The following is a 26495-nucleotide window of genomic DNA, read 5'->3' on the forward strand; positions in this document are numbered from 1 at the left end:
CATTCTGCTTCCTCTGATATTGGAGAGAGCAGGGTATAGGGGTTGGGTGCAACTGGATATAGAGGAATTACTGCCTCATTGATGAATCTAAGATCTTGCACTAGCCACCACTGACTGTTCGGATTTTGTACTCCTAGAATTGGGGTGTTGCAGGGACTGCTGCATTTTCTTACTAATGCTTGAACTTTTAAATATCTGACAATATCCTGTAATCCTTTATGAGCTTCAGGCCTTAAGGGATGTTGCCTTTGATAAGGAAAAGTGGTGGGGTCTTTTAGCCTGATATGGACTGGTCGGGCATTTTTTGCCCTTCCAAATTGTCCTTCCAGTGCCCTGATTTCAGGGTTGATTCCCTCCTCAAGTAGGGGGCAACAAATGGGTAACTTGTTCCCCATATTCATATAGATACTAGCTCCAGCTTTGGCTAATATGTCCGTCCCTGATAAGGGTGTGGGACTTTCAGGCATAACAAGAAAGGCATGTGAAAAGAGCAAAGTCTCGCAATTACAATTGAGGAGGTGGGAGAAATACCTGCTTACAAGGCTGCCCTAGGATTCCTCGGATGGTAATGGACCCTGGGGACAACCATCTGGGGCAGGAGATTAATACAAAGAAAGCCGTGCGAGTGTCCAGGAGGCAGTCAATTTCCTGGCCCTCAATGGTTAAACTTACCTGGGGCTCAGTGAGGGTGATGACATGAACTGGCGCTTGCCCTGGGTACCCTTAGTCCTGTTGATGGGTCATCTGGTTGGGGGCTTCTGGCCCAGAGAACCTTTGTCCTCTGGGGCAGTGTGCCTTCCAGTGATTGCCTTGGCATAGTGGACATGGGCAAGGGGGTGGCTTCTCATTGGACAATCTTTTTTCAAGTGTCCTTGCAAACCACACTGATAACAAGCCCTACTGGGTGATTGGCCTGCCCCATTTTCTGTTCTCTCTGAACCACCAAGGCTTGTTTGTCTGAGGGCCATGACTAAGGCTGTGGCCTTTCTCTTATCTGGCCTTTCCTTTTCAGCCTGTTCCTGTTGGTCCCTATTATAGAACACCGAGGTTACCAGGTTTAATAATATCTCCAGATTTTGCTCAGGGCCCAGGGCTAGCTTTTGGAGCTTTCTCCTGATATCTGCAGCTGACTGGGTAATAAACTTATCTTTTAGGATCAATTGATCCTTGAGGAGTTGGGTGACGGCAGTATATTTTCTTAAGGCCTCCCATAGCCACTCAAGGAAGGCGGTAGAATTTTCTTCCTTTCCCTGAGTTGTGGCGGACATCATTGAATAATTCATGGGCTTTTTCCTAATTCTCCTTAGTCCTTCTAGAACACAGGTCAACAGATGTTTGCGACTCTAGCCCCCATGATCTGAGTCTAGGTCCCAATGGGGATCCATACTGGGGACGACTTGCTGACCGGTAGGGAATTTGTCCCTTTCTTTGGCTGTCATTCTGTCATTTACTTGACTAAGATGCCAGGTATCTGCAAACTCTTGGGCTGCAGCTAAAGCCGCATTCTTTTCATTAAAGGCCAAGGTTTGATCTAACAGTAGCATGACATCTCTCCAAGTGAGGCTGAAGATTTGCCCTAGATCCTGTAGGACATCTATATGTTTATCAGGATCATCTGAAAACTTCCCCAGGTCTACCGTGATCTACTTTAAATCAGAGAGAGAAAAGGGGACATGTACCCAGGTTGAGCCGAATTCCCCTACCCCTACAGCTTGAAGGGGACATGACCAATAGCTCGGGGGGTTTTGTGGTCCCTTGGAGATTTCTTTGCTTGTTTCTTTCTGGGTGGGGGAGATTAGAGGAGGCTCATCATTAATAGGAAGGGGAGCTGTAGGGAGGCTTGGATATGGAGGTAAGCTGAGAGGTCCTCCTGTGGAATGTAAATTGCAAGCTTTGTATAGTTGTGGATTATCATTCGATGAAAAGAAAGCTTGGACATAAGGTATTTCACTGCATTTGCCTTCTCTCTTACAGAAAAGGTCAAGCTGCAGGATAGTATTGTAATTTATGCTTCCCTCAGGTGGCCATTTTTCCCCATCAGAGAGAGAATATTGGGTCCAGGCCAGAGTGCAGAAAAAAATAAGCAGCTTCTTTTTCAGGGTTTGCGGGTCAAATTGGTCCCAGTGGCTTAGGACGCATTTCAAGGTGAGCTTGTTGATACCTGAGTGTTTCCCATCTGAAAGGAAAAACTGTTCATGGTTTTGGTCTGTTTTTTCCCTGTCCAAGAACCTGCAGTGGGTCCCTGGACCCTGCTGTTTGGAATAGTTGAACTTACCGAGGCAGCAGCAGAAACACTTGTTTTCCTTCTAGACCACAAAGAGGAGCGAGGAAGGTCGGATTTAGTGGCCCTTACCAACACATTCTCGAAAACCTGCACCCAAAAAGGACCGAGAAAGGTCAGATTTAGTGGCCCTTACCAACGCATTCTTGAAAACCTGTTAGAGACCTAAGCGTTTTCTCCTGTTGGTATTGGGAACTTACCCTTGTCCTATAAAGACAATATGCCTCAAAATGGAGTGGAGGGCCATACACTGAGGGAGGGAAGGGCTCTCCAGTGTTGGAAGAGTGACGCCTTTTGTCCTCACTTCTCATGAATAGGACGAATATCCCCCCAACTTGGGAGTCTATAATTTCTGAGGCTCCCCATATCCTAGCTTTGGAAATGGCCTTTGTTAGGCCTGCTAGTCTGAGGAGGCATCCTAAAATTCCAGATAGTCCCCCCTATGATGGGGCTTTGGGCAAAAATTATGTCTTTCTGATTGGTGAGCCCGGGTGCCTAAAGAAGGGAACAGAGTCCCGAAATTTATATTAGAAATCATCCTTATAGGAGAAACTAGAAGAGCATCAGGGACAGGGAGTGGTTTTTAGAAGCAGTACTAGCCTTGGAGAAGAGAGGCAGGAGGAAGTTTGTCTGACAGGCGTTAGGACCCAGGAGGCAAGGGTCAGGATAGATAGGATAAATGGGCGAGCCTCGCTTGGGTGATGTAACTTTGAGAGTTCTGCTCCTGACTGCAGGGTCAACCAACTTTTTGTTGGGACCCTGGAGCTGAATGGCTTTCTTCTCTATCAACCCTCAGCTCAGCCCAGAAGTGCAGGAAAAGCAGAAGCTGGTTCCAGGCAAAGCAATGCTCCCAACTCCAAAGAGTTGAGGGTTGTTAGCCCTTTCCCAGAATGCCTGACGCCCATGTCTTTAGTCCGGTGGCTGCACCAGTCACTTTTAACGGACTGACAGGTGCCCGGTGTTTAGCCCCTGAATTCTAAGGAAAAATAGGACAGAATAGCAAGCGAAACGGGTCTGATGGTACTCACCGCATAGCGGCCCCGAAGATGTGTTCGGAGTTAGTTCCTGCTGGTGGGTTCATGGTCTTGCTGACTTCAGGAATGAAGCTGCGGACCTTCGCAGTGGGTGTTACAGCTCTTAAAGATGGCATAGACCCAAAGAATGAGTGGTAGCAAGGTTTATTGTGAAGAGCGAAAGGACAGAGCTTCCACAGCGTGGAAGGGGATCCAAGCGGGTTGCCGCTGCTGGCTGAGGTGGCCAGCTTTTATTCCCTATTGTCCCCTCCCTTTTTTCGTTTCTGTCCTATCAGAGTGCCCTTTTTTCAATCCTCCGTGCATTGGCTATTTTTAGAATCCTGCTGATAGGTGCATTTTACAGAGCGCTGATTGGTGCGTTTTACAGAGGGCTGATTGGTGCGATTTACAGTCTTCTTGTAAGACAGAAAAATTCCCCAAGTCCCCATTCGACCCAGGAAGTCCAGCTGGCCTCACCTCTCACTCCCACCTCAACTTTCCTAGTAGCTGGGACTATTAGACATGTGCCTGGCTTGCTAGTGCATTTTTAAAAAAGTGTTTAGTAGGTTATATATCTCTGAATCTTATTTCAGAATAGTAGGACGGTGTAATAAAATATTTGTTATAAAAAGTAGGTGTTGGGTCTAATAACATGGATGGCCATTGTATAAGTAAAAGTTCAAACATGGCACAACTGGCTTCTCTGCTCAGGGTCTTACTAGGCTGAAATCAAAGTGTCAGGAGGTCTGTAATCTCATCTGAGGCTCAGGGTCCTCTATTTAGCTCAGTGATTGGTAGCAGAATTTGGTTCTTGTGATTATACAACTGAAATCCTCCTATTCTTGCTGGCTGTCAACTGGAGGTTGCTTTCAGCTCCTAGATGCCGCCTCCAAGTCCTAGCCGATGGGTCTCTTACAACATGGCAGCTTGCTTCTTCAGGGCTAGTTGGAAAATCTCCCTCCAGTCAGCTATAAGACTCTTACATAAAGTTACTGGAGTAACTATCCTATCATATTTCCAGGTCCTGTCCACTCTCAAGGGGAGAGGATTATATAGGTGTATGAACCAGGGAGCAGGGATCTTGGGAGCCATGTTACATTTCTGCCTGCCACAGCCAATATTATCCTATCCTCATATCTGTAACTCTTCACTGTCAGTGAAGTTCAGTTATTTGAAAAAGGACCGCAATAATTAAGCATTCACACAGGTATTGAGTACCTACTCTCTATACCAGGTACTTTTCTAGGCACTGAGGTGAATAAGGCAGAATCCTTGCTCTCCTGGAGGTTATCTTCTAGGGCTAAGAGCAGTGAAGAAAATCAAACGGAATAGAAGGTTAGAAACGGTAAAGGAGTGAAGGGAGTAGTAGGGTATGTAGGGTGGTTAGGGAACCAAGACCTGAATGGTGAGTGGCCAGTAGTGTGAAGCTTTGGGAACAAAACATTCTGGTAGAGGGAAGGTAATGATAAGGATCCTAAGTCAGTAATAAGCTTTGACTGTGTTTAAGGAACAGTAAGGCCAGTGTGGCTGGAGCAGAATGTGCCAGGAGAGGAGCTGGAGATGAGTTCGGGGAGGTGGTTGGGTTGCAGAGCTGTAGATCTTGGTGGAGTATGATTTTTATTCAGCATGAGATAGGAAGGCATTGAAGGGTTTTAAGCAATGGAGTGACTGATCTGGTTTATATTTTCAAAAGATTTATTTGGAGAAATGGCATGTAAGGGTGGAAATGTATAAATACAAAGAGATACAGTTTGAAGGAAAAGAATATCCTTCTAAGTACAGATGACAAGAGCGCTGGCTAGAGTGGGATCAAGGAAGGCTTCCTGAGGAAATGGCACCTGAGTTGCACTTGGATGATGGAAGGTGAAAAGAGGAAGCGTGGTCCCAACAAGGGATCAACTTATGCCAAAGCCCTGTGGCATAAAGGAACATGTCAGTGCTAGGGAACATCAGGGGGAATGATTAGTTAGGCAGGGCCCAGATTCCATAGGCCTTGAAGGCCCAGTTAAATGTTTTTTTCTGTGGTTCTTTTACGGTGAGAGCCTTGGGATACCACTGAAGGGTTTTAAATAGCGACAGGAGTACTGGAAGAAGAGGATGAGGGAAATGGTTTATACTTAGTTTTGTAATTTGAGAAGTTCTTTCTGGTTGCTGCATGTAGGACAGTTTGGAGGAAGGTCTGAGTGGAAAGCGGGAGATTACTTAGGAGCTATGTGAGGGTCCGAGTGAGAGGCGAAGGTGGAGTGAACTAGAATGGTAGCGTGGAAGTTGCAAAGAAGTAAATTGATTTGAAAGCTATCTTAGGAGGTAAAAACAAAAGACTTGCTGATGGATTAGGTTGGAAGGTGAGATCCAAGGCGGTGTCTTTCTGGCTTCCACAGCTGGATTCACTGAGCTAGGGAACATTGCATAAGGACAGGCTTTCATCAGGGAGGGGCATAGAGAGTGTGAATTGAGTTTTAAGGTACCTTTGAGAAAAGTAGGTGCAAATGTAAAGTAGGCAGTGGTAACATAGGGGTCTGGAATTTGGAAAAGAGATCTGTTAATATCTGTATGACCTCTTTTGTTAGTTTTGAGGTCTTAAATATATTTGCCAGTCACTGTAAGGTGCTGGGGATGTAAAGATGAGTAAGATGTTATTCAGCATTTGTTGAGTGCCTACAGTCTCTATGTTCTGGCTATTGTCCTCTGGGAGCTTACTAACCAACAAGACAGGTCAGTAACAAAATCACAGCAAGGTATGATGGGGGCAGCGATAGGGGGAACAGAATCTGACTGAAGAGGTGACCTCGATTGGCAGCATCAGTGAAGGCTTCTGCTGAAGGGCTTGAAGCCTGTTCTGAGCCTTGAAAGAGGCAGAATTAGCCAGACAAGGAGAATACAAGAAGTTCCAATAGTAAAAGGCCTGGAGGTATGAGAGGAGAGACTTGACAACTCAGAAGAGCCAGCAGCTCCATATCCCTGGCTCTCACTAACCGGGGAACAAAGTGAATAAGCAGGAGGGCTCCTCACCAGCAAAGTCTGCTTAAGTTGGATGTTTTTATGGTGGTAAGGGTTGTGGTGAGACTTGACATAGCTGTTTGGAAGGAGAGAAAAGAATATTCATAGCTGGAAGGGACTTCAGAGAACTTTTAGCCCTGTCTTCTCTTTTACAAATGAGATTACCAAAAGCTAGAGAGGACAGCTGATTTGCTGATAGGAAAGGCAGGGCCCACATCTCTCAGAGTCCAGATCGAGGTTCCTTACATTGCTACAGGAACGTCAGTACCCCTTAACTGTATATTCCCAGGCTCCCTCTGACATTTTTATACTGAAACAAAATGTGCAGGAAATACACAGAATGCTGTCATTGAGTAATGCATGTGTCCATATGGGCCATATATATATATGCTGTCATTGAGTAATGCATGTGTCTATATAGGCCAAATATATATATATACATATATATATATATATATATATATATTTTTTTTTTTTTTTTTAAATAAGAGTCTCACTCTGTCGCCCAGGTTGGAGTGTGGCATGATCTTGGCTCACTGTGGCCTCCACCTCCTGCAATTCTTATGCCTCAGCCTCCCGAGTAGCTGGGATTACAGGGTTCCACCACCATGCCCAGCTAATTTTTTTATTTTTAGTAGAGACGGGCTTTCACCATGTTGGCCAAGCTGGTCTCAAACTCCTGACCTTAGGTGATCCACCTGCCTTGGCCTCCCAAAGTTCTGGGATTACAAGTGTGAGTCACCATGCCCGGCCTGAGATTTTAATTCTGACAGTATGACTTTGGATACCCTTTACTAGCTTTCCTAAGGCAATCTCTAAAGCAGCACTGTCAAACAGCACTATAATGTGAGATACAAATGCAAGCCTTGTATGTAATTTTAAAATTTCTAATAGCTACTCTGATGAAAAAAGTAGAAAAGACCAGTTGAAATTCATTTAATATATTTTATGAAGACTAATATATCTAAAATAATACCATTTCAACAACTGCTCAGTAAAAACATGTTTTTTTTGTAAGTCTTTGAAATACAATTTATATTTTACACTTACAGCTTGTGTCAATTTGGACCTACTATATTTCAAGTGCTCAGTAGCCACATGTGGCAAGTGGCCATCATTGTGGCCATTGCAGCTCCAAAGGGATAGGAGAGTTCATGGAAAGTAGGCACTGCATTCTACTGCCTCATGAGCCCAAGAAAGCAAACCTTGCTGAAAATCAGCAGCTAAGGCAATTGAAAGGGAAGAAGGTAAGAGTAGTAATTCTTGGGTCTGATACAATGAGTGCCCCCAGGCCCCTTCATGTCAGACTTGAAGGGGACTTGGGGGTGGGGAGAGTGTGGAGAATGGAAAAGAGTTAGCCCTTTTATTGCCAGGAAGCTAGTAAGTTATTTTTTTTCTTTCTAAATTGAGACTGCATTTTCCCACATTGTTACTCATCATGGTTAATTTCCATAGTACTCCATTCCTTAAGTCATCTTGGGAATAAATAGACATTTGTAGGCTGGCCATTAGATAGTGCAACATTGTTTCTAAGGAAAAGACTTACGAATTCAAAGGCTTATATATAATTTGTTTTTGGAATGTCATCATTTTTGATTGCCAAGGGAGTGTTTGGAGAAGGAATCACAGTTATCTTTTGCCTATGATCTCTAAGTTACAGCACAAGAGAAGGATAATAAACTTTGTTAGTTGGTATCTGGGTATTACCTGCTCTTTATTCCACTGTGGCTAGGCTGGGCTTGGCTCAGAATAGGCCTTTACCAATTTTTGGCTTGAATATCAGTTGAAGAGCAGACATTCGTGAAACACAGCTATGTGAATCATTTATTTCATGAGCTTCCATTCTTAAACACTTGCTTTTCATAGGTCCTACCCAGTATAACCAAACTAACAAACTGAGTAACGTAGAAGTGTAGGAAGAACAGAGTCCTGGCCTCCCGTGTTCTGAAAATGCACACCTATGCACTGTCTAGAAATGCCTGACCATGAGTTTTATATTTTTGTGATGGAAAAATTGAATAGTGATATGTAGAGATTTTATGGTGTTGATTCTCAGGATAATAACGTTGTTAAGGTTTGTTTATATTCCATTCAAAGTATTTATAGACTTGACAGTTGAAAAAAAAACAAACCTAAATCACTAGAGACTTTGAGAGCAAACACCAAGAAAGGTGCAGTATGATAATTAAGTGGTTTTGTAAGTTTAAATATATTTGGAAAAAAATGAGAAACATACAAAGTGTGATAAGGGAGTATAACCTTGGTTAGTAAAGTAGAAATGAGGAAACCAAATACCCACTGAACACAAAGGGAATGGAGAACTTCCTAATGAAAATATTTTATTATAAATAGTTGAGAGATATTTTTAAGATGAGGACGTATATTTTAAAATCAATTCCTGAGACTCACATGGAGTCTCACATTTGTGTCTAATGTCATACTTGTTTATTACATCCTTGTGGGACACCAGGAAGAAAGACCTAGTCACTGCCCTCCAGGATTTGCATTTGGACACATATTTAGCTAATTCTAAAAAGTCTCTTGTTAACTAAAATTCTGTCCGCATCAGTGTTTGCTCATGTCTCATTGCACTGTTTCTTGGCACAAGTAGGAGGTCATCTACATTTTTAAGAAAATACATTAAAAAAAATGCATACTTTTGATAAATCTCTTTTAATAATTTCCACTGTTTAAATTTTTCAAAATGTCTTTTATGTAAAAGAGAAATCCATTCTTGTTCTAAAAGAAGGAAACACTTGAGAAATACGTTAAGTTTAATCATAAAACTTCCCAATCATTCCCTATCTTCCTACATTCCCACTTCTCTCTCTGGAGGTTACTGCTGTAAGCAGTATGATGTGTGTGCTTGGAGTTGTTTTTTCTGTGTATGTTTATTTAATAAATATTTAGGTACCTCTAGATGCCACGCATGTACATATACATATTTGTATTTAGACGCACATATATCCTCACATGTATTTCATATATTTAAATAAATGGATCCTATTGTACGAGATCTGCTTGCTTATGTCACTTACCATGCTTTGGCGCTCAAGTCAGAACATATAGATCTATTCCATTCTTATTGATGGCTATATTGTATAGATGCACTGTAATATATTTTCCATTCACTGTATTGATGGACGTTTAGTCTCCCCAGCTTTTTGCAGTTACAAGCAATGCTGTAATTAATAACCTTATACATTTCTAGAAGCACAATTGCTGGGCCGTAGGAAATGTATATTTAAAATTTTGATAGACTGCCAAACTGACCTCCAAAAAGCTGAACCAGTTTATACTTACAACAGTATACGAGAACATTATTTTCTACATACATGATTTTGTTAGTTTTAGAGCTGGAAGGACTACAGAATGTGGCCTAACTTCCCTTTCCCTCTTTCAAGGGACTTAAAATGATCTGCCCAGATCTTACCCCCACAGAACTATGAGCACTTCTCCATTTCTGATCTTTGTTTCTATGAAGATATTGTAGTTTAAGCACATTTTATATTGCAAGGTTCTACGACAGTGTTTATTTGTTTCTGTCTCTTCTCTGTTGTTACTCAGAACAAACTTCCTTTTCAGTCTCACATTTTCCATTAGTGCCACTGAGTGTCTCCTCCCCTTGCTGTGTTGTCTGCATGGAACATCTTTCATTTAATATCCTTAAAAAGCTACCTTCTTTAATTACTTAAATCTCATTTTATCCACAGGGCATATGGGTTACTTTAGATTTACCATGGCTACAGCAAAGAGAGTATTTTATGAATCTTGTTTCGTCATCAGCGGCTGATTCCTGTTTGCCAAGTAAAACATAAGCTTCTTCGTTTATATACACTCTGAGAAGCTGGCATTTGTCTGTTACAACATTTCTGCTGGCATTTGTTTTTTACAACATTTCTGCTACAATTTGTCTGCTATAATTTGTCTGCTTTATATTTGTCAAATAATGTGATGCCATTTCAACTAATGAAGTCTAGCAACATTTAAAAAATTTGTTAACAACAATTTATTTTTTTCTTTTAGAAATGACCTTCAGAAAGTATTCTGCTTATAAAGTGTAAATAGTTTCTCTTCTTCTTGTGTCAGTGTATTTATTTCTAAGGTACCTGCATTGTAAGCTTCTGTTACAAAGGCATAGTTCCAATATCTTCTTTTGAAGATATTGGGCTATGAGAATTTGTGTCAGTGACATCCTAAGTTGGTACTTTAGCTGAGTTGGTCACATACCAGTATTATGACTTTAGGTAAGGAATCAACTGATGAAATTCTAAGGAACAGAGATCAGCTTTGATGCATATTTCAATCATGATAAAAGAAAGAGAATTCAATATTAGATGTGAATTAAATTTGCTCCATGAATGTTGTTCAAAACTGAGGATAGCAGTCTAATCATAAGCTCATCAATTATTCATTAGTGTCTTGAGGGTATTAGTGCACAGAATACAGAAGAACCATCCACTACCCTTTACAGTTTTTGTTCTCAGAAGGAAAAAAAATTCTCTTTTTTTAAATTGGGTTTTATTCTCCCACACTGTAGGTGAAGTGTATGTACACATAGAAGAAGGTGAAAGGCAGGCCACATATTTGCTTATTTGTGGGGGTTTGTGGAAGTATGGTGGTAAAATTAAATTTGAAATATTAAAGGCTGGCAGTTTTATAGGAAAAGTCTATTTTCCTAATATTAGGAGAGACATGGACTTCTTGGACTTAAACTCTCTTTTTTGAGATAAGGGCTTGCCCTGTCACCCAGGCTGGAGTGCAGTGGCGTGATTATGGCTCACTGCAGCCTTGACTTCCAAGGCTCATATGAATCTCCTGCCTCAGCCTCCAGTGTAGCTGGGACCACAGGTCTGCGCTACCATGCCTGGCTAATTTTTTGTTTGTTTTGAAGAGATGAGGTTTCACTTTGTTTCCCAGGCTGTAAACTCTTTTTGCCTAAGGTTTTTTTGTTCCTAAAATGAAGTTGTTGGCTTGAGTTGTGCCTGTTCCTTCCTTTATTCTTACATACACACTATAGATTTGGATTTGGAAGAATTCTTGGTCAATTCAGTGGCCCCTTAGCTCAGCCAGTATCAATGGCTGTAGTTTTTGGACAGTAACTCCTAGACTGCATGGGGATACCTGTTTCTGAGTTTCTTTTTCTTCTGCTGCTTCTTTTTTTAAAATCACAGTACAGAGTGTTATGTTGGAGTTAGAATAAAGTTAATGTTCATAAAACAAATGGGGAAGAGGTTATATGGGGCAAAAAGAGCAAAACACTAGTATAATTTGTGGAACATTTCCTTTAGATTATGTTCTAGAATGGCACAGATAAACTTATAAATCAAGATTTTATTTTGTACAGATTTCTCAGAGTTGATCTTTTTTATTTTACAATTCCACAGAAAATAGCCAAGATACCAGGTTTAACCGACAGTAGTCAAAGTATGCATAGTAGAACATTTTTATAACATTGTACAAATGAAAAGCCAGTTTCCTTTACACAGACAATAATGCAAATGTTCACAGTAGCTTTGCTACAAAGAAATTAAAGTGCTGCAATTGATGATTCCACTGCTTTAATGGGAGTTCATGCTATAATAACCTTTATTAATTAGGAAAATATCATATAATTTAAATCTGAGCAAGAATATTACAGACCCATAAGTTGCCACTGAAGAAATTAAACAGAAATGGCTTGTCTTGTATTTTCAAATATTATTACAACTAATAACCTCTGCACTCATCATGACTTTTTCATTGCTTTTTGGCTCTAGGTGCATATATTTTTCTGCTCCCTGAATACAGATCATGCAGTTTTCAATGGCTTGGGACCAACAAGGCTGAGAGTATGGAAAAGGATAGTTATGTAATCTCTGAGATCCATAAGTGATACCAACTTCTTAGAGTTGCAGTCTATGACTTGTCATTCCTAAAAGTCATCTTATCTTATTTTATGGGAGATTGCCTTATAGGAAGTCACATACTAGAGCAAATGAGAAGTAAGAGACTGAGGGGAAAGTTTGGTGGCTGAATGAGGTAGGTTATAGGTAAACATTTGGAAGTTAGATTATGAAATCTGGTAAGTTTTTGTACCTGATCCTTTCTGAAGGGAAGGAAGAAGAAGAAGAAAGCTTCAGGATTTGGGGGAATTTAAAATCAGAATGAAGCTCAGTGGGGTCATTTGATACTTATTTTATTGGAAGATGCCTGATTTGAATGATTTTGTTTGTTTTTTCATAGTTACTTGGGAAAGGTTGTTTTAATAAGAGGTTGAATCCAGAGAGACTGGAGAGTGCTTGAATTGAATAGCAAATAAAAATAACTTGGCAAATTATAAATTGGGCCTTTTTTTTTTGCCTTGGGAGTCTTGATATTTTGTGATTAAATAATAAATAATAAAGGAGTAGCTTCTCCCAGCCACCACAGAGTTAGTTATTATACAAAGTGAGCCTGGAGCATTTCATAGTCTAGAAGAACACTTCTCAAAAGATGGCCCAAGGCTACTGGTCCAAAACATATTGGCAAATAGGAGGAAATATCAGTCTTTCATTTATGTATATCCTTTGGCAACTTACTGATAACCAGTCAAGTGAAGCACTAAGAGTATGCAAAATGTGGCATACGGAAACCCACATTAGCATAATACTACAGTTTACAAAGGCTTCTAATTTAAGTTTTCTACTAAGAGGTTTGGTTACTATGCAATGCATAACAACTTTGCAAAGCTCCACATATGAACATATGAACATGCATAAGGTAGAATTACTTAACATTTTAGAAAGACATATATCATCAGTATATGTTGAGTTGAGCTTTTCATTGGTTTCCGTTCTTTTTTGTTATAAATTACTGTTTAGTCTTTATTTAAATTTCTTATAGGTTGTTCACTTAACCCTGTAGTATATATTGATGCATATTTGTATCAATAGTATTCTTATTTTGTAACTTTTAAGTAACTAGATTGTACATTGCAGTTCCAATGTGAATTATTCTCTTTGTATTAGCAAAGCACATGTATGTATAATCTTCCCAAAGAGAACTGAAAAATAGCATTTCATTCTTATCACCCTTGGCATGTTTTACCTGGTCTGAAGATGGTATGTTAAAGTTTGAGAACTGCTCCTCTGAGGATTTAGCTGGCAGGTCTAGAAGTCAGAGTCAGAATCATTTCTGATATCTTACATTCACTTAGCAAGGTCTTGTAAGTTCAGGACCTTGACAAACCCTTTCTGAATCTGCTACTTATTGGGTATGTGCTTTGACAAGTTACCTAATCTTGCCTGTGTCTCAATTTCCTGTTTGTAAAATGGAAATTTTAAAAGTACCTACCTAATTCAATTCTTTGAATATTTAATAAGATGATATATGTAAAATGCTAGGACTGTCTGGCTTATAAGCAAGTCTTCAATAAATAGTAGCCATTATTGTTAGATGAGAAGTACTTTCAGTGTCCCTACTGTAAAATGGTTAATTTGTTACCAGATTCTAATTTGGTTTTAAGCTTGTTTTCAGATTAAAACATCCAATGAATATATATTTAGTCAACAAATATTTTAATGCTTTTTGTGTGGAGGTTCATTGTTAATTATATTGTGTGTTTCAAATGATTTATTTAATCATTTAAAATAATCAAGGGTCACTTTCTTATAAAATCTTTACCGCTAGTAAGTAGTAAAGTTGTCATATTGGCCATTTTCTTATTATTTGCTGTGTTGACAATGTTATATTATCTTCAATCAGTGGTTTCATTGTGGGAACTTTTTTTATTTTTTAAGACAGGGTGTATTAGGGTTCTCTAGAGGGACAGGATTAATAGCGTAGATGTATATATGAAGGGGAGTTTATTAAGGAGTATTGACTCACACGATCACAAGGTAAAGTCCCACAATAGGTCCTCTGCAAGCTGAGGAACAAGGAAGCCAGTCCGAGTCTCAAAACTTCAGAAGTAGGGAACCCGACAGTGCAGCCTTCAGTCTGTGGCCAAAGGCCCCAGAGCCCCTGACAAACTACTGGTGTAGTTTCAAGAGTCCAAAAGCTGAAGAACTTGGGGTCTGATGTTCGAAGGCAGGAAGCATCCAGCATGGGAGAAAGATGGAGGCCAGAAGACTCAGCAAGTGGGCTGTTTCCCTTCCTGCTTTTATGCTGGCAGCTGATTAGATGGTGCCCACCCAGATTGAGGGTGGGTCTGCCTCTCTTGTCCACTGACTCAAATGTTAATCTCCTTTGGCAACACCCTCACAGACACACCCAGGAACAATACTTTGCTTCTTTCAATCCAATCAAGTTGACACTCAATATTAACCATCACACAGGGTCTTGCTTTGTCACCCAGGCTGGAGTGCAGTGGCATGAACATGGCTCACTGCTGCCTCAACCTCTTGGGCTCAAGCAATCCTCCTGCTTCAGCCTCCCTAGTAGCTAGGACCGCAGGTGCACACCACCATGCCACGCTAACTTAAAAACAAAACGTTTTATAGAGAAGGGGTCTCGCCATGTTGCCCAGATTATGGGAACCTTTTTATAATTCACTTCTCATTTTGTGAGAGAGAATTTTTAATTAAAACCAGATAACATTTGGAAATTTCACTTAAGCAAGCACATGTTAACTTAATACTTACCACGCACAAGTAAGGACACTACCTTCAGCCCTGCCTCTTTGTGGAATTCCCACTCTTCTCTCAAGTCACCTATTTATTTGGTGACACAAATGACTGTTTTTGACATGTAGATCATGAGAAGGAGGCAGTGCCGTCCACTTACTAAGAATTAGTAAAGCTGGCCGGGTATGGTGGCTCACGCCTGTAATCCCAAGCACTTTGGGAGGCTGAGGTGGGCAGATCACCTGAGGTCAGGAGTTTGAGACCAGCCTGGCCAACATGGTGAAATCCTGTCTCTACTAAAAATACAAAAATTAACCAGGCATAGTGGTGTGCGCCTGTAATCCCAGTTACTTGGGAGGCTGAGGCAGGAGAATCACTTGAACCCAGGAAGTGGAGGTTGCATTGAGCCGAGATCATGCCACTGCACTCCAGCCTGGGTGACAGAGCAAGACTCCCTTTCAGAAAAAAAAAAAAAAAAAAAGAATTAGCAAAGCTGATTTTTATTCTCATTTTTCTAGGTTAAAAATTAATATCAATCCAGGCATGGTTGTGTGCACCTGTAGTCCCAGCTACTTGAGAGGCTAAGGCGGGAAAAGCACTTGAGCCTGAGTCTAACCTGGGCAACATAGCATGACCTCATGTCTAAAATACATACATACAAACACACCAGTATAAATGTTAGTATTTTCTTTCCAAATTCCTGTGGTTTGTATTGCAGTCTCCGTGGAATATGAGCAGCCCACTTGGGAGAGCACATAGCCAGTTATGTGGATATTAACCCTTACTCTCATATAAGAATATAACTGATAATTTTCTGAGTTCTGTTCATTTAGTATTCTATTTAGCATCTTTGTGGTGGTTTTGGTATGGTACTTAGGGAAATATTTGACTTTCTAAATCTCATAAAATCATGGCCTGGCCTACGAGTTTTAGAATTTACATTACTTGTTATCTAGTCCTACTTTCCTTAGTAGACAATGAGTTCTTCAAAAGTAGAGACTTCCATTAATCTTTGTGTTTCTGTCGCCTAGCACTGAGCCTGTATTGTAGAGAGAGCTCAATAAATCTTTAATTGAATGAATTATATACATATTCAGAAACTAGTTTGGCCATTGGCAAAGAAGTAGAGAATCAGTGTGGTAACTGGAAACTGGAATTACATGCATGCTCAATAAAATAATCTTGTCAAATATGTTTTATGATACCATTCTTTAGTGGTCAAACCGGAGCATATTTATAAACATTTATTTGCAAACATAAAATTACAGAAATGACAAGACTTTGGACACTCAAGTCTTTCCCAGAGGAAAAGGTATGTCAGGAATCCTGTCATGTGAACTCCATTCATGTTCTTACATAGCACTTTACGAACTGGAGGATAATTCTCTTCTGCAAGGTTTAGAATTGGGTCTGCAAAATATCAGAGTCAAGGTTACCTCTAGCAGCATGGTCAGTCTTCACCTGTTTCCTTAGACTTTTGGATGACAAGGGTAGAGTATATATCAAGAGAAGTGAGTATCCTTCCTGTGAGAAGTAGAATGTGATTTTTTTTTTTTTTGGAGAGTGTTTAAGATGCAGACAGGACATCATTTATCTCCCCAAGCGATATTAATTTAAAGTTTAAGGAATACTCCTTCAAATTACATACCACATGGGTACCAAGAGCAGAAAGAAATTGCTAAACCATATGCTTGTAAATGCCATCTCTTTCCTCAAGAGAAAGATCATTTATATTTTGCAATTAAAGAGCAGAAGGTCTTTTTTCCCATAAAGGCTTTTCAGTCAGGAAATACACCGGGCAGAGAGGGCTTCCCAGGGGAGATTCATACAGTGTTCAAGGACTCTTTGGCATCTCCACCTTGTGGAACTTTGCCCTTTGACTATTTCCTGATTAAACAGTGGAGAATAAACTTTAATTCTAAAAAAATGTAGTTAGCCCTGGTTAAAGTAAAGTTTGTAAACAGTTGTATAAGTGAGCTTTAAGTAAAGAAATTGATGTTTGGGTCAACTTGGTTTTTTCTTCCTTAAGGGGCAATTATAACGTTACAGCACTATGAACTACATATGGTACTCTCAGTTTATTGATGGACATTGTTTATTATTTTGGTTAGAACAAATGGGTGTTGGTTTCTTACTGCATAATAAGCAGGCAATAACCCTCAGGGTTTTAGTACTGCTGCTTAAGTCATTTTTGATTTTTAATGCATTTGAATTCATGAAAGTTAATAGCCAAGAAAAATAGTATAGTTTCTATACCACCATCCCTGGTAAATAAATTCATATGAGGTCCCAGAATCCAAAACTAGTAATTGTGTATGGTACCATGAAACGTACCATTTCCTGGTTGAGATATTCCTGTCCTCTCTCAGTGTAAGTCCTTCTTCCCCCTGCCTTTCCTACTGTTCTTACCCCCATCTTGAAGGAACAGTTTGAGTGAATAGATTGCCCTTGCCCTATGCTGTGAGGATCAGCAAGTTTAGACTCCAGGACAGTCAACAGGGGCAAGCTGAAGAACACTTTGCATCTGGAAAAATCTGCCTTAAGTCTAGAAAAAGTCAGACAGAAACTCTCTTAGGTGAAGATCTTTAGTTGGGAAATATCAGATGCAGTGTCCTAGTAGGCCATGCTCCCCAGGTATCTGATTTACCTGTCTTAGTGTAATGAACTTTTTTTTCCCTTGCTGGTTTTAGTGTAATGAACTTTATGTCCTTGCCTTCAAGTTGTTAATTAATTTTTCTCTGCGGAGATAATACATAGCCCCTCTGCTTGCCATTTCTGTCTTAGTCACTAAATCAAGTTCTATTGCTATGGCAAATCCAAACACTTGTTATCTCATACACAAAGCAATTTATTTTGTAATTTTGTGGCCAAACTTACTGAAATATTTGTTTATAGTTTTACTACAAATAAACATTATAACATTTGTAAACATTACAGAAGTATGTAGCACACTATGCAAAATTTTCCCACAGCCCCAGTCTAGTGACTTAACCGTTGGTTAACAATTTGATGTATATTCTTGCATTTTCAGTGTATTTTTTTAAACAAGATATTTCACTATACTATTGTTTTATAGATTGTCTTTTGTATGTAAATACACATGCTTAAGATTTTTTTCAGTTCATTAGTATCTAACTTTATTCTTTTTAAATCATTTATAATATTTCGTTGTATAGACATACCATTATTTGTTTAACCAATTCTCTTTAAATGGGCCTTCAGGGTTTTTTCCAGTTTTTTTGCATTACAGAAAGTGCTGAAGCTGACATCCATATACATTTCATTTTGTACTCCTATGTGAATATTCAGCTTACTTTTTTCCAAATGGCTAGCCAATACCTTTTATTGAAAAAAATTCCGTATTTTCTCTCATTTAATTGAAATGCTACATTTATATAAATGATGCTCCTAGACTTACAATATGGTTACATACTGATAAACCCATGGTAAGTTGAAAATGTGGATGTTTTTATAATATTGGATCATTCTATCCCCAAACAACTTATGTCTCTGTATTTTTCTTAAATCTTTCAGTAGAGTTTTATAATTTCCTTACATGTCCTATGAGTTTATTATTACAAGTTACCTGTGTTTTGCAGTTATAAACTGCAGATCTTTTTACTAATATTTTCTAGCTGGTTGTTTTTGGCATGGAAGAATGCTAGATACTTTCATATAATTATTTTATGTGGTCACTTTAGTGAACCCCTCTTATTTTCTCTAATTTTTCAGTTGATTCTCATGGATTTTTCATGTGGGCAGTCATTATCTGCAAATATTGATTTTTTTTTTTTTGGCCTCTTTGTTTCCTAATCCATTTAACTTAAATTTGGTTTTTCTTTTTTATCCTTTTGAGACAGGTTCCTGCTCTGTTGCCCAGGATGGAGTGTAGTGGCACAATTATAGCTCACTGCAGCCTTTAACTCCTGGGCTCAAGTGATCCGCCTGACTCAGCCTCCTAATTAGCTGGGATTATAGGCTCATGCCACCATGCCTGGCTAATTTTTAAGTTTTTTTGTAGAGACAGGGTCCTGAGCCCCTGGTGTCAAATGATCTTCACATCTTAGCCTCCCAAAGTGCTGGGATTACAGGCATGAGCTCCTGTGCCTGGCCAACATTTTAAAATACACATAGGTAGACTGAAACTATCACTTTGTAGATAAACTATCCCATTGGTGAAACAATACTCACTTTCTGCATAAAACTGTGGCATTGGTAACTTTGTTAGTACCTTTGGATCTTTGCAATAAGATTCAAATTAAATTATATGCTAAATGAATTTTTTCTGTGGATCTTTTTTTTTTTTTTTTGGTATACTTGTACACCTGAGCAAGGGATGGAAACCTACAGCTGTAAGAGTCTAAATCAGTGGCTGTTTTTCCAGGTTGCTTAGTAGAATCACTTCAGAATGGTGATTCCAATGCCTGGGCCTCATTCTAGACTAATTAAATAAGAGTCTCTGATGAGTGGGACTCAAGCATCTTTTTTTTGTTGTTGTTTTTAAGCTCCCCATGTGATTCCATTATTGGGCAAGCTCACCGAGAATCACTAGTCTAATTAAAATTATTTCTGTATGCCAATAAAATTGTGTTTATTTTATCCTAAGTGGCTATTTTCTGTACATGAAACAGTTTCATGTTTCCATTTGGAAAAACATAATTAAAATGCAAGTTTAGCAAAATGAAATTAGATGTATTGAGAAGTAAAGCTCCAGAGAACTTATTGTGGTAGATATATACATATGTAATATTAATGTTTATGATATATCAGTTTAAGAATTATAAATTTCCCTTCTGAGCTGGTTAACCAAAAATCAATCGTTGTTCATCAAGAGTCATTTAGGGAGTAATTTGAGTATTAGCCATGACCTGAATTAAATATTAAGAAAATATACCAGAAAATATATTTACTGGGTATATACATTGCATTTTTTTCAGCCAGGAAGAGCGTTTTGTTTAGAGTCATGGATGATCATTGAAATATTGGATAGTGATGTGAGAGTTTGTATTGAAGAGGTTTTGAAGTCAGGTTCCAGTAGCTTTCTGAATTTCCTGGCCAACACAGGAAATGATCATAGGAACATCAGTTGGGTAACCCAGCAGGAAACAAACAAAAAACCTCCCAGTCTGATCCTTTGCCTAGAGTACAGTCAGTCCTTGAGGTCAGTCCTTGATCACAGGGTAGGCCAGGGGCTAGCAAACTGTGTCCTGCAAGTCTAATCTAGGTCTTTTCTAGAAATAGCTTTATTGGAGATAGCCATGTTTATGCATTTTCTTATTGCCTATGGCTGCCTTTAGGCTCCTACCATAGAGCTGAATCATTTGACGTAGATTGTATAACCTGCAAAGCTTTAAACTATGTACCATGTGAACCTTTATAGAAAGTTTTCCAACTCCTGTATTACACTGTTGTTGTATATACACATTAAGACTCTTGTATCATACATTACTTGCTCATACTCTCAAATAGATCCTCTTAAGCTGAATTTGGTCTTTCATACACAAGTGACTAGAGATTATTCTGTTTTTAGGGCTTTCACATGGAGGCTGCAGTTGAGGGAGAAGGATTTCCCTTGGCAGTTAGGGGATTATCCTGCTAGTTCTCTGATGTTCCTACTGTAGGGAACCAGGATTTTGCTCACTTACCTGGGGTAGGTGTTTTCTTGCCTAGCTCATTTTCCATGTTCTTCTGCATCACTGCTATTGCTCCCCCTTTTGAGGGTGGGTGTATGGTACTAGGTTAACTGAAGCAGGCAGATTCGGAATCTGGTCCATGAAGATCTTCCATTGTAGTCACAGGAGAGAAAGATCATTTTTCACACACTTTGCTAATGATCTGGATGTGGGGGTTTAAAGATTAGGAGCTGTTCAACCTTTAATTGTGGTTCAAGTGGAGAACTCAAAAAGGTGTGGAGGTCTAGCAGAGAAAACATATCTGGCTCAATTTCTCTAGTCTCTGATGCAGCGGAGGGGTAGATGGCTACCTCTGAGCTAACAACCACCTCTTCACCTGGGGCATCTGAATGCTAGCCAAGGCTCTAACATACTTGCCGGTTACTTACACTTATCAAAGCAGTACCTTCAATTAGCTGGCCATGATGGTACACACCTGTAGTCCCAGCTACTTGCCAGGCTGAGGTGGGAGGATCACTTGAGCCTAGGAGTTCCAGGTTACACTGAGTGGTGATCGCACCACTGCACTACAGCCTGGGCAACAGAGCAAGACCAACTTTTTTTTTTCTTTTTTTTTTTAAATACCTGCAAGTACATTCGGTATTAAAAAATAGAAACATTTTAAGCTTTCTAAGACTATAACCCCCCCACCCCACCCCCGCCACTTTCTTACATGTAAAGCTGTTAATCATGTTTTCCCTTTGATTTTCAGTTACTTTTGTAGAAAGACATTGCATACAAAAGCAAGGAACGTGCCTGGAAATGAGACAAAGTGTAATGATGTTCTGGTAAACAGCCTGATCATCAGAGCAACAAGTTTGGAGTAGAAGCCACAGTCTTGAGAAAACTGTTAGAGTTACTCTTCTGTTGGATGTGGGGAGCTTAGGACGCTAATGCAAATGTTCATTAATAAATGTCAAGTTATTTTTGTGACTCCAAAAGGTTATTGTTATTATTATTATTATTATTTTTGAGATGAAGTTTCGCTCTTGTGGCCCCGGCTGGAGTGCAATGGCACCATCTTGGCTCACCGCAACCTCCGCCTCCTGGGTTCAAGCGATTCTCCTGCCTCAGCCTCCCAAGTAGCTGGGATTAGAGGCTCCCACCACCACACCCAGCTAATTTTGTGTTTTTAGTGGAGACAGAGTTTCTCCATGTTGGTCAGGCTAGTCTCAAACTCCTGACCTGAGGTGATCTGTCCGCCTCAGCCTCCCAAAGTGCTGGGATTACAGGCCTGAGCCACTGTGCCCGGCCCCAGAAGATTTTTTTTTTTTTTAATAAAATATTTGAGATGGTTGCATACCAAAACTTCTTATTTGAAATCTGATTATTTCACTTACTCTGTTTGTAATTTAGGCCTAGATCTATGCCTGAATGACTTTTCTATTGGGTATAGTTGTACCCAACCTTACTCAGTATATCTATGCAAAAAAGAAGTTATTCTGATTGTTGACTTTTCTTTTCCTAAGGTACTGTAAGGAATATGGGACCTGTGTTTGGGCTCAGTTTTCTAGACTGATGGCTCCAAGTGCTGTTAGTGTTTGGAGACTGGCATTTTTGCTTTCCTAGTGTGAAGAAGGGAGTACAGTTAAGGGAAGCAGACTGAATTCCTTCTCAAAATAAATGGGTTAATAAAGATACCATTGATTAACTTTCTCACGGGAATTTTTGTAAGCACTTTAAATTTTTACTTAGCTATGTTTATGGTATGTGATTTTCTATGTGTACTCCCCTCCCCCCACTAACTCTCATTCCTTCTTCATATGATAGATCAGCGACTATCATCTGTTCCACAAGATGAGTAACAGCCACCCTCTTCGCCCCTTCACTGCAGTGGGGGAAATTGATCATGTGCACATTTTGTCTGAACATATTGGTGCCTTGTTGATTGGGGAAGAATATGGCGACGTCACATTTGTTGTGGAAAAGAAACGTTTTCCTGCCCACAGGGTAATTTTAGCAGCCAGGTGCCAATATTTTCGGTAAGTGTGTAATACTTTTTTTGAAAATTCAGTTCACTAGTAGAAAACACTGGCATTTTCTGCTCTGTGAAAAATACATAACCAAGTATAATGACAAATTCTTGCAGTCCCTCAATTCAGTATCTATAAAGATTTCATCCTTGTAGACTTGGTTATTTTTTGAGAATCACCTTTTCCTTTAGGAGCCATCTTAAAATGAAAGGGTTGGAAGGTTTCCCAAACCAGATAGTGCCCAATCAACCATTTTTCAAGGTGTCAAGAATGTTTCTCAGGCTGAGTCTTCGTTACCCTTACTTTCTCCTCCCAATAGATGGCTAATGGAACTAAAACTTCTTTTTGTATAGGTAGACTGCCTTGTGGACCTGCTAATGGACACATATACCACTTGGTTTGGGACTCCTGAGGTCTAGGACCTGTTAGTAACCCAGCAGATCTAAGACGTGCACTTGTATGCAGCTGTTGTTGGTCACTTGGGTCCTTAATTTCCAGGGTTATAAATCTTAAGCTGATCTTTAAGTACTCTGCATTTTACCTAATATTTGTTAAAAGGGAGTCATCACTGAATTACTGAGTGAGTTATAATTTGTGCGTAATAATGGATCTTTTTCTATTTTTAAGGATAAAGATGTTCCACAGAGTTATAGATTTATCTGGGAAACTTGGTACCTGAAATGGAGATTCCACTGGCTTAGAGAAAATTTCAATTACCTTCTAGTGATAACTGCAGTCTGGCTTTTATAATCAGAATTAATCAAGACAGCAACACTTAGAGTCAGACACGTTGTGGTAAAGTGTGTCTCCTGGAAATATTTACTGTGTAGCTAGAGCTCCTATGGTTTTTCATGAACTTCCAGTTTTACACATGTAAAATGCCAATGTGGATGAAACCAGGAGCCTAGAAAAGTGAGGAGTCTGTTAAAAGTTGTAACACTCTCCTATTCTTCCTAGCGGTCAACTCTACCAAGGCATCTGACCTTGGTCTAGCCATTATTTGTTATCATCTGTCCTCTGCACACTTTTCGTTTTCTGTTTCTTCCCCCTTTTAAAATTTCAGTCCAGTCATTACTATTAAAGTGTTTTACAAGAGTCCACTTTTTATTAAGTCAGAACTTCTCGGCCTGTGTTTATTATTTATTAATACAGTATACCTTGTCCTCTTTTAAAAATAATTTGAAACAACTCTATGAGGGTTTCTTTTAGGTGATTAGTATATCCTTAAAAGAAACTCAACTACTTTTAGAAATTTGAAGATTGTATTGAGTTAATGGAATATACTCCCCCCACTTACTGACCTTGTTCTTGATGTCTTTGTAGATATTGAACCTTTGTAATATTTGCTGGTTCACTAAGCTAAGCTCAGAGTCTACCTTAGACTACCTTAGAGCTAAGCTGTACCTCTAAGTCTACCTTAGAGCTAAGCTCAATGCTACCTTGGACAGATTCTCAATGCTGACAGTATTCATGTGCAAAGGAATGTTAACTGTCAGCTGTCAGAAGAGGCTTAAGTGCTGTCATAATAGCCTATCAATTCCCAGATAAGGAACTTATAGGAGGAAACTCTTCATAGTAAACATTGAACCTCTGTGCTTGTCTCCTTGTTGAAGTTGGGGGTTCATATTTACTGTTCCAAGGGAGCTTCATCAAAACCACTTTTAAAGCATTGAGAATCCAGATAAATACCATGAATCATACAGGATTGGGGATAAGTCTTGAGGTCTCCTCAAGAAGGAGAAGTTCTTTAATTTGGTAATTTTAGGGTAATGGTTGGATGCTTTCTGGATTAATGGAAACCTTCAAGGGCATTTTTAGGCAGAGTATAACCCAGTGAAGAGGTATGCTCAGAATATTCATGAACCTTTTCTGGGTGGTTTCAACTATTTTCCTGGGGCAAGCAAGAATGCTAGGTCCTGGGAGAGGGTGGGACAAGTTCCAGGTAGGTAACCCTGAAATGCTAGTCCTACTCTGAGAATTTTAGTAACAGAGAGAATCTCTTTCTTGCTTCCAGTCTCTTCCTCTCACTTTTGCTTCTTTTCTTTCTCATTCTGTATTCTTCTCTCCCTTTTCTGTACTTCTCCCTTGTCCTCTTCATCCTTTCTTTCCTGATAGGTTGGAAGTTTAATTGGTTCATATTGTTCCTCTTGATTAATAGAGGTAGAAATTCAAATTCATTACCTAACTGAATTGTCTAGTTTTCATTTTTTTTTTTTAGATAAGCAATAATGTAGGGCTTTTTGTTTAATCTGAAAGGAAAAAAAATCACTGTAATCCTATCAGTAATTTCATTTTTAATTTATAAAGTGACAGATGAAAGTCTTTGTCTCCCAGCCATCTAATACCATTTCCCAGAAGTAAGTGATGTTAAGAGTTTAATATGAATTTCCTCTGATTTTTCTTGATTTAAAGAAATATCTGAATAGACATACGTGCATAAACATGTAAATATGTGGTTATATACTTTTTTCATGCAGTACATATGGATCTGCAATTTTACTTACTTGCCTACCATATCCTGGACATGTTTTCAAAACAGTACCTATTGGTCTCCCTTGATCTTTCTAATGGCTGCATAGAATGCATATATCACAGTTTTTTTAACCATGTTGCTGTTGATGGACATTTAGATTTTTTCTAGTGTTTCAGTATGTTTTCTTAAACATTTTTCTTTACTGTATTACTTCTCTAGAATTGAGTCCTAAAAGAGAGATTACTGAGTTGAAGGGTATACACATTTTAGGTTTGACTAGATACTACTAAATTACTTTCCATAAAGGGCTGCCCATTTATACTCTCAAAGCAGTGTGTCAAAGAACCTGTTTTTCCATTGCTTTTGCAGCACTGATATTAACAAGCCTTTTGATTTCTGCCAGTCTTACAGGGGAGAATGGCATCATATTGGTGTTTATCTTTATCTGATTATATCTTTTCCTACAGAGTTTTACTTTTTAAACTGCCGTATTGACCTTTAACATCTTTATACCAACTTCATTGTGCCTCTCAAGAGATCACTCTCATCTTCCTATTTAATATCTATCACATATCTTGAGCTTTCAGAGTATCTCATTAGTTCAGTGGTTTATAGAATTAATTCAAACAGTTTTGAAATCATTCCTCTTGCTTCCTTTAAAGAACCATTTTAAATGACTATTTTGCATTTTTTCACTTGGATCTTTGTGTCATTAAACAAATTTATATTTGCATAATGTTGATAACTGTTACTTCCAGTATTTTGTAGCAAATCCTATTTGAGAGTTTCTTCATGTGTTTCTTCCCTGATGTGCAGAGCATTATTGTATGGTGGAATGCGAGAGTCTCAGCCTGAAGCAGAAATTCCTCTCCAAGACACCACTGCAGAAGCATTCACAATGCTACTCAAATATATCTACACTGGGCGGGCAACGCTGACAGATGAGAAGGAGGAGGTGCTGCTGGACTTTTTGAGCCTGGCTCATAAATATGGATTTCCAGAGCTAGAGGATTCTACCTCTGAGTATCTCTGTACCATACTGAACATTCAGAATGTCTGCATGACTTTTGATGTTGCCAGTCTCTACTCACTTCCCAAGTTAACTTGTATGTGCTGCATGTTTATGGACAGGAATGCTCAGGAGGTGCTCTCAAGTGAAGGTTTCCTCTCCCTTTCTAAGGTGTGTCATTTGTCTACAAGTAATTTATAGGCAGCATTGTTTTCTTTATACCTATACCATAGAAGTATAGCAGTGGACTAAGAATAATTTAAAAAAAAAACATTGGTATCAAAGAGATTATCTGGTCTAGCCACTTGCATCTAGCTACTAGGACTCTAGATCATAAAAGAGAGGGGCTGGTTGGTTGTGTTTTCTTTTAAGGTTCTTCTGGTAAGTTTTATATGCAAAAGAGACTGTGCGGCTGAGTGGTTGTTTTCAATGTAGTGACAATCAAATAGGGTCCTTTTTGGTGTTGCATACTACCTTTTGGTTTTGTTT

The 26495-nt window shown here is 39.2% G+C and overlaps 1 protein-coding gene across 5 annotated transcripts in view; it reads left to right on the forward strand.

The window, feature by feature from the left end:
* LOC105474556 (BTB domain containing 9) overlaps nt 1-26495 on the forward strand; it is a 479495-nt gene that overhangs the window by 20104 nt on the left and 432896 nt on the right. For 2 of the 5 annotated variants that reach the window (XM_011729339.3, XM_071096009.1), the window contains exons 2-3: nt 22322-22533; nt 25814-26177. The exons of 1 other annotated variant lie outside the window; for it this stretch is intronic. In XM_011729339.3, the coding sequence (XP_011727641.1) occupies nt 22349-22533; nt 25814-26177 (549 nt within the window). In that variant the 5' untranslated portion in view covers nt 22322-22348. Of the gene's footprint in view, nt 1-20422; nt 20530-22321; nt 22534-25813; nt 26178-26495 lie in introns of those variants that run through there. 2 more of the 5 variants (XM_011729341.3, XM_071096010.1) reach the window with 2 other exon arrangements.

This window comes from Macaca nemestrina, chromosome 5 (genome assembly GCF_043159975.1).
Source record: "Macaca nemestrina isolate mMacNem1 chromosome 5, mMacNem.hap1, whole genome shotgun sequence".
Lineage (NCBI taxonomy): Eukaryota > Metazoa > Chordata > Mammalia > Primates > Cercopithecidae > Macaca > Macaca nemestrina.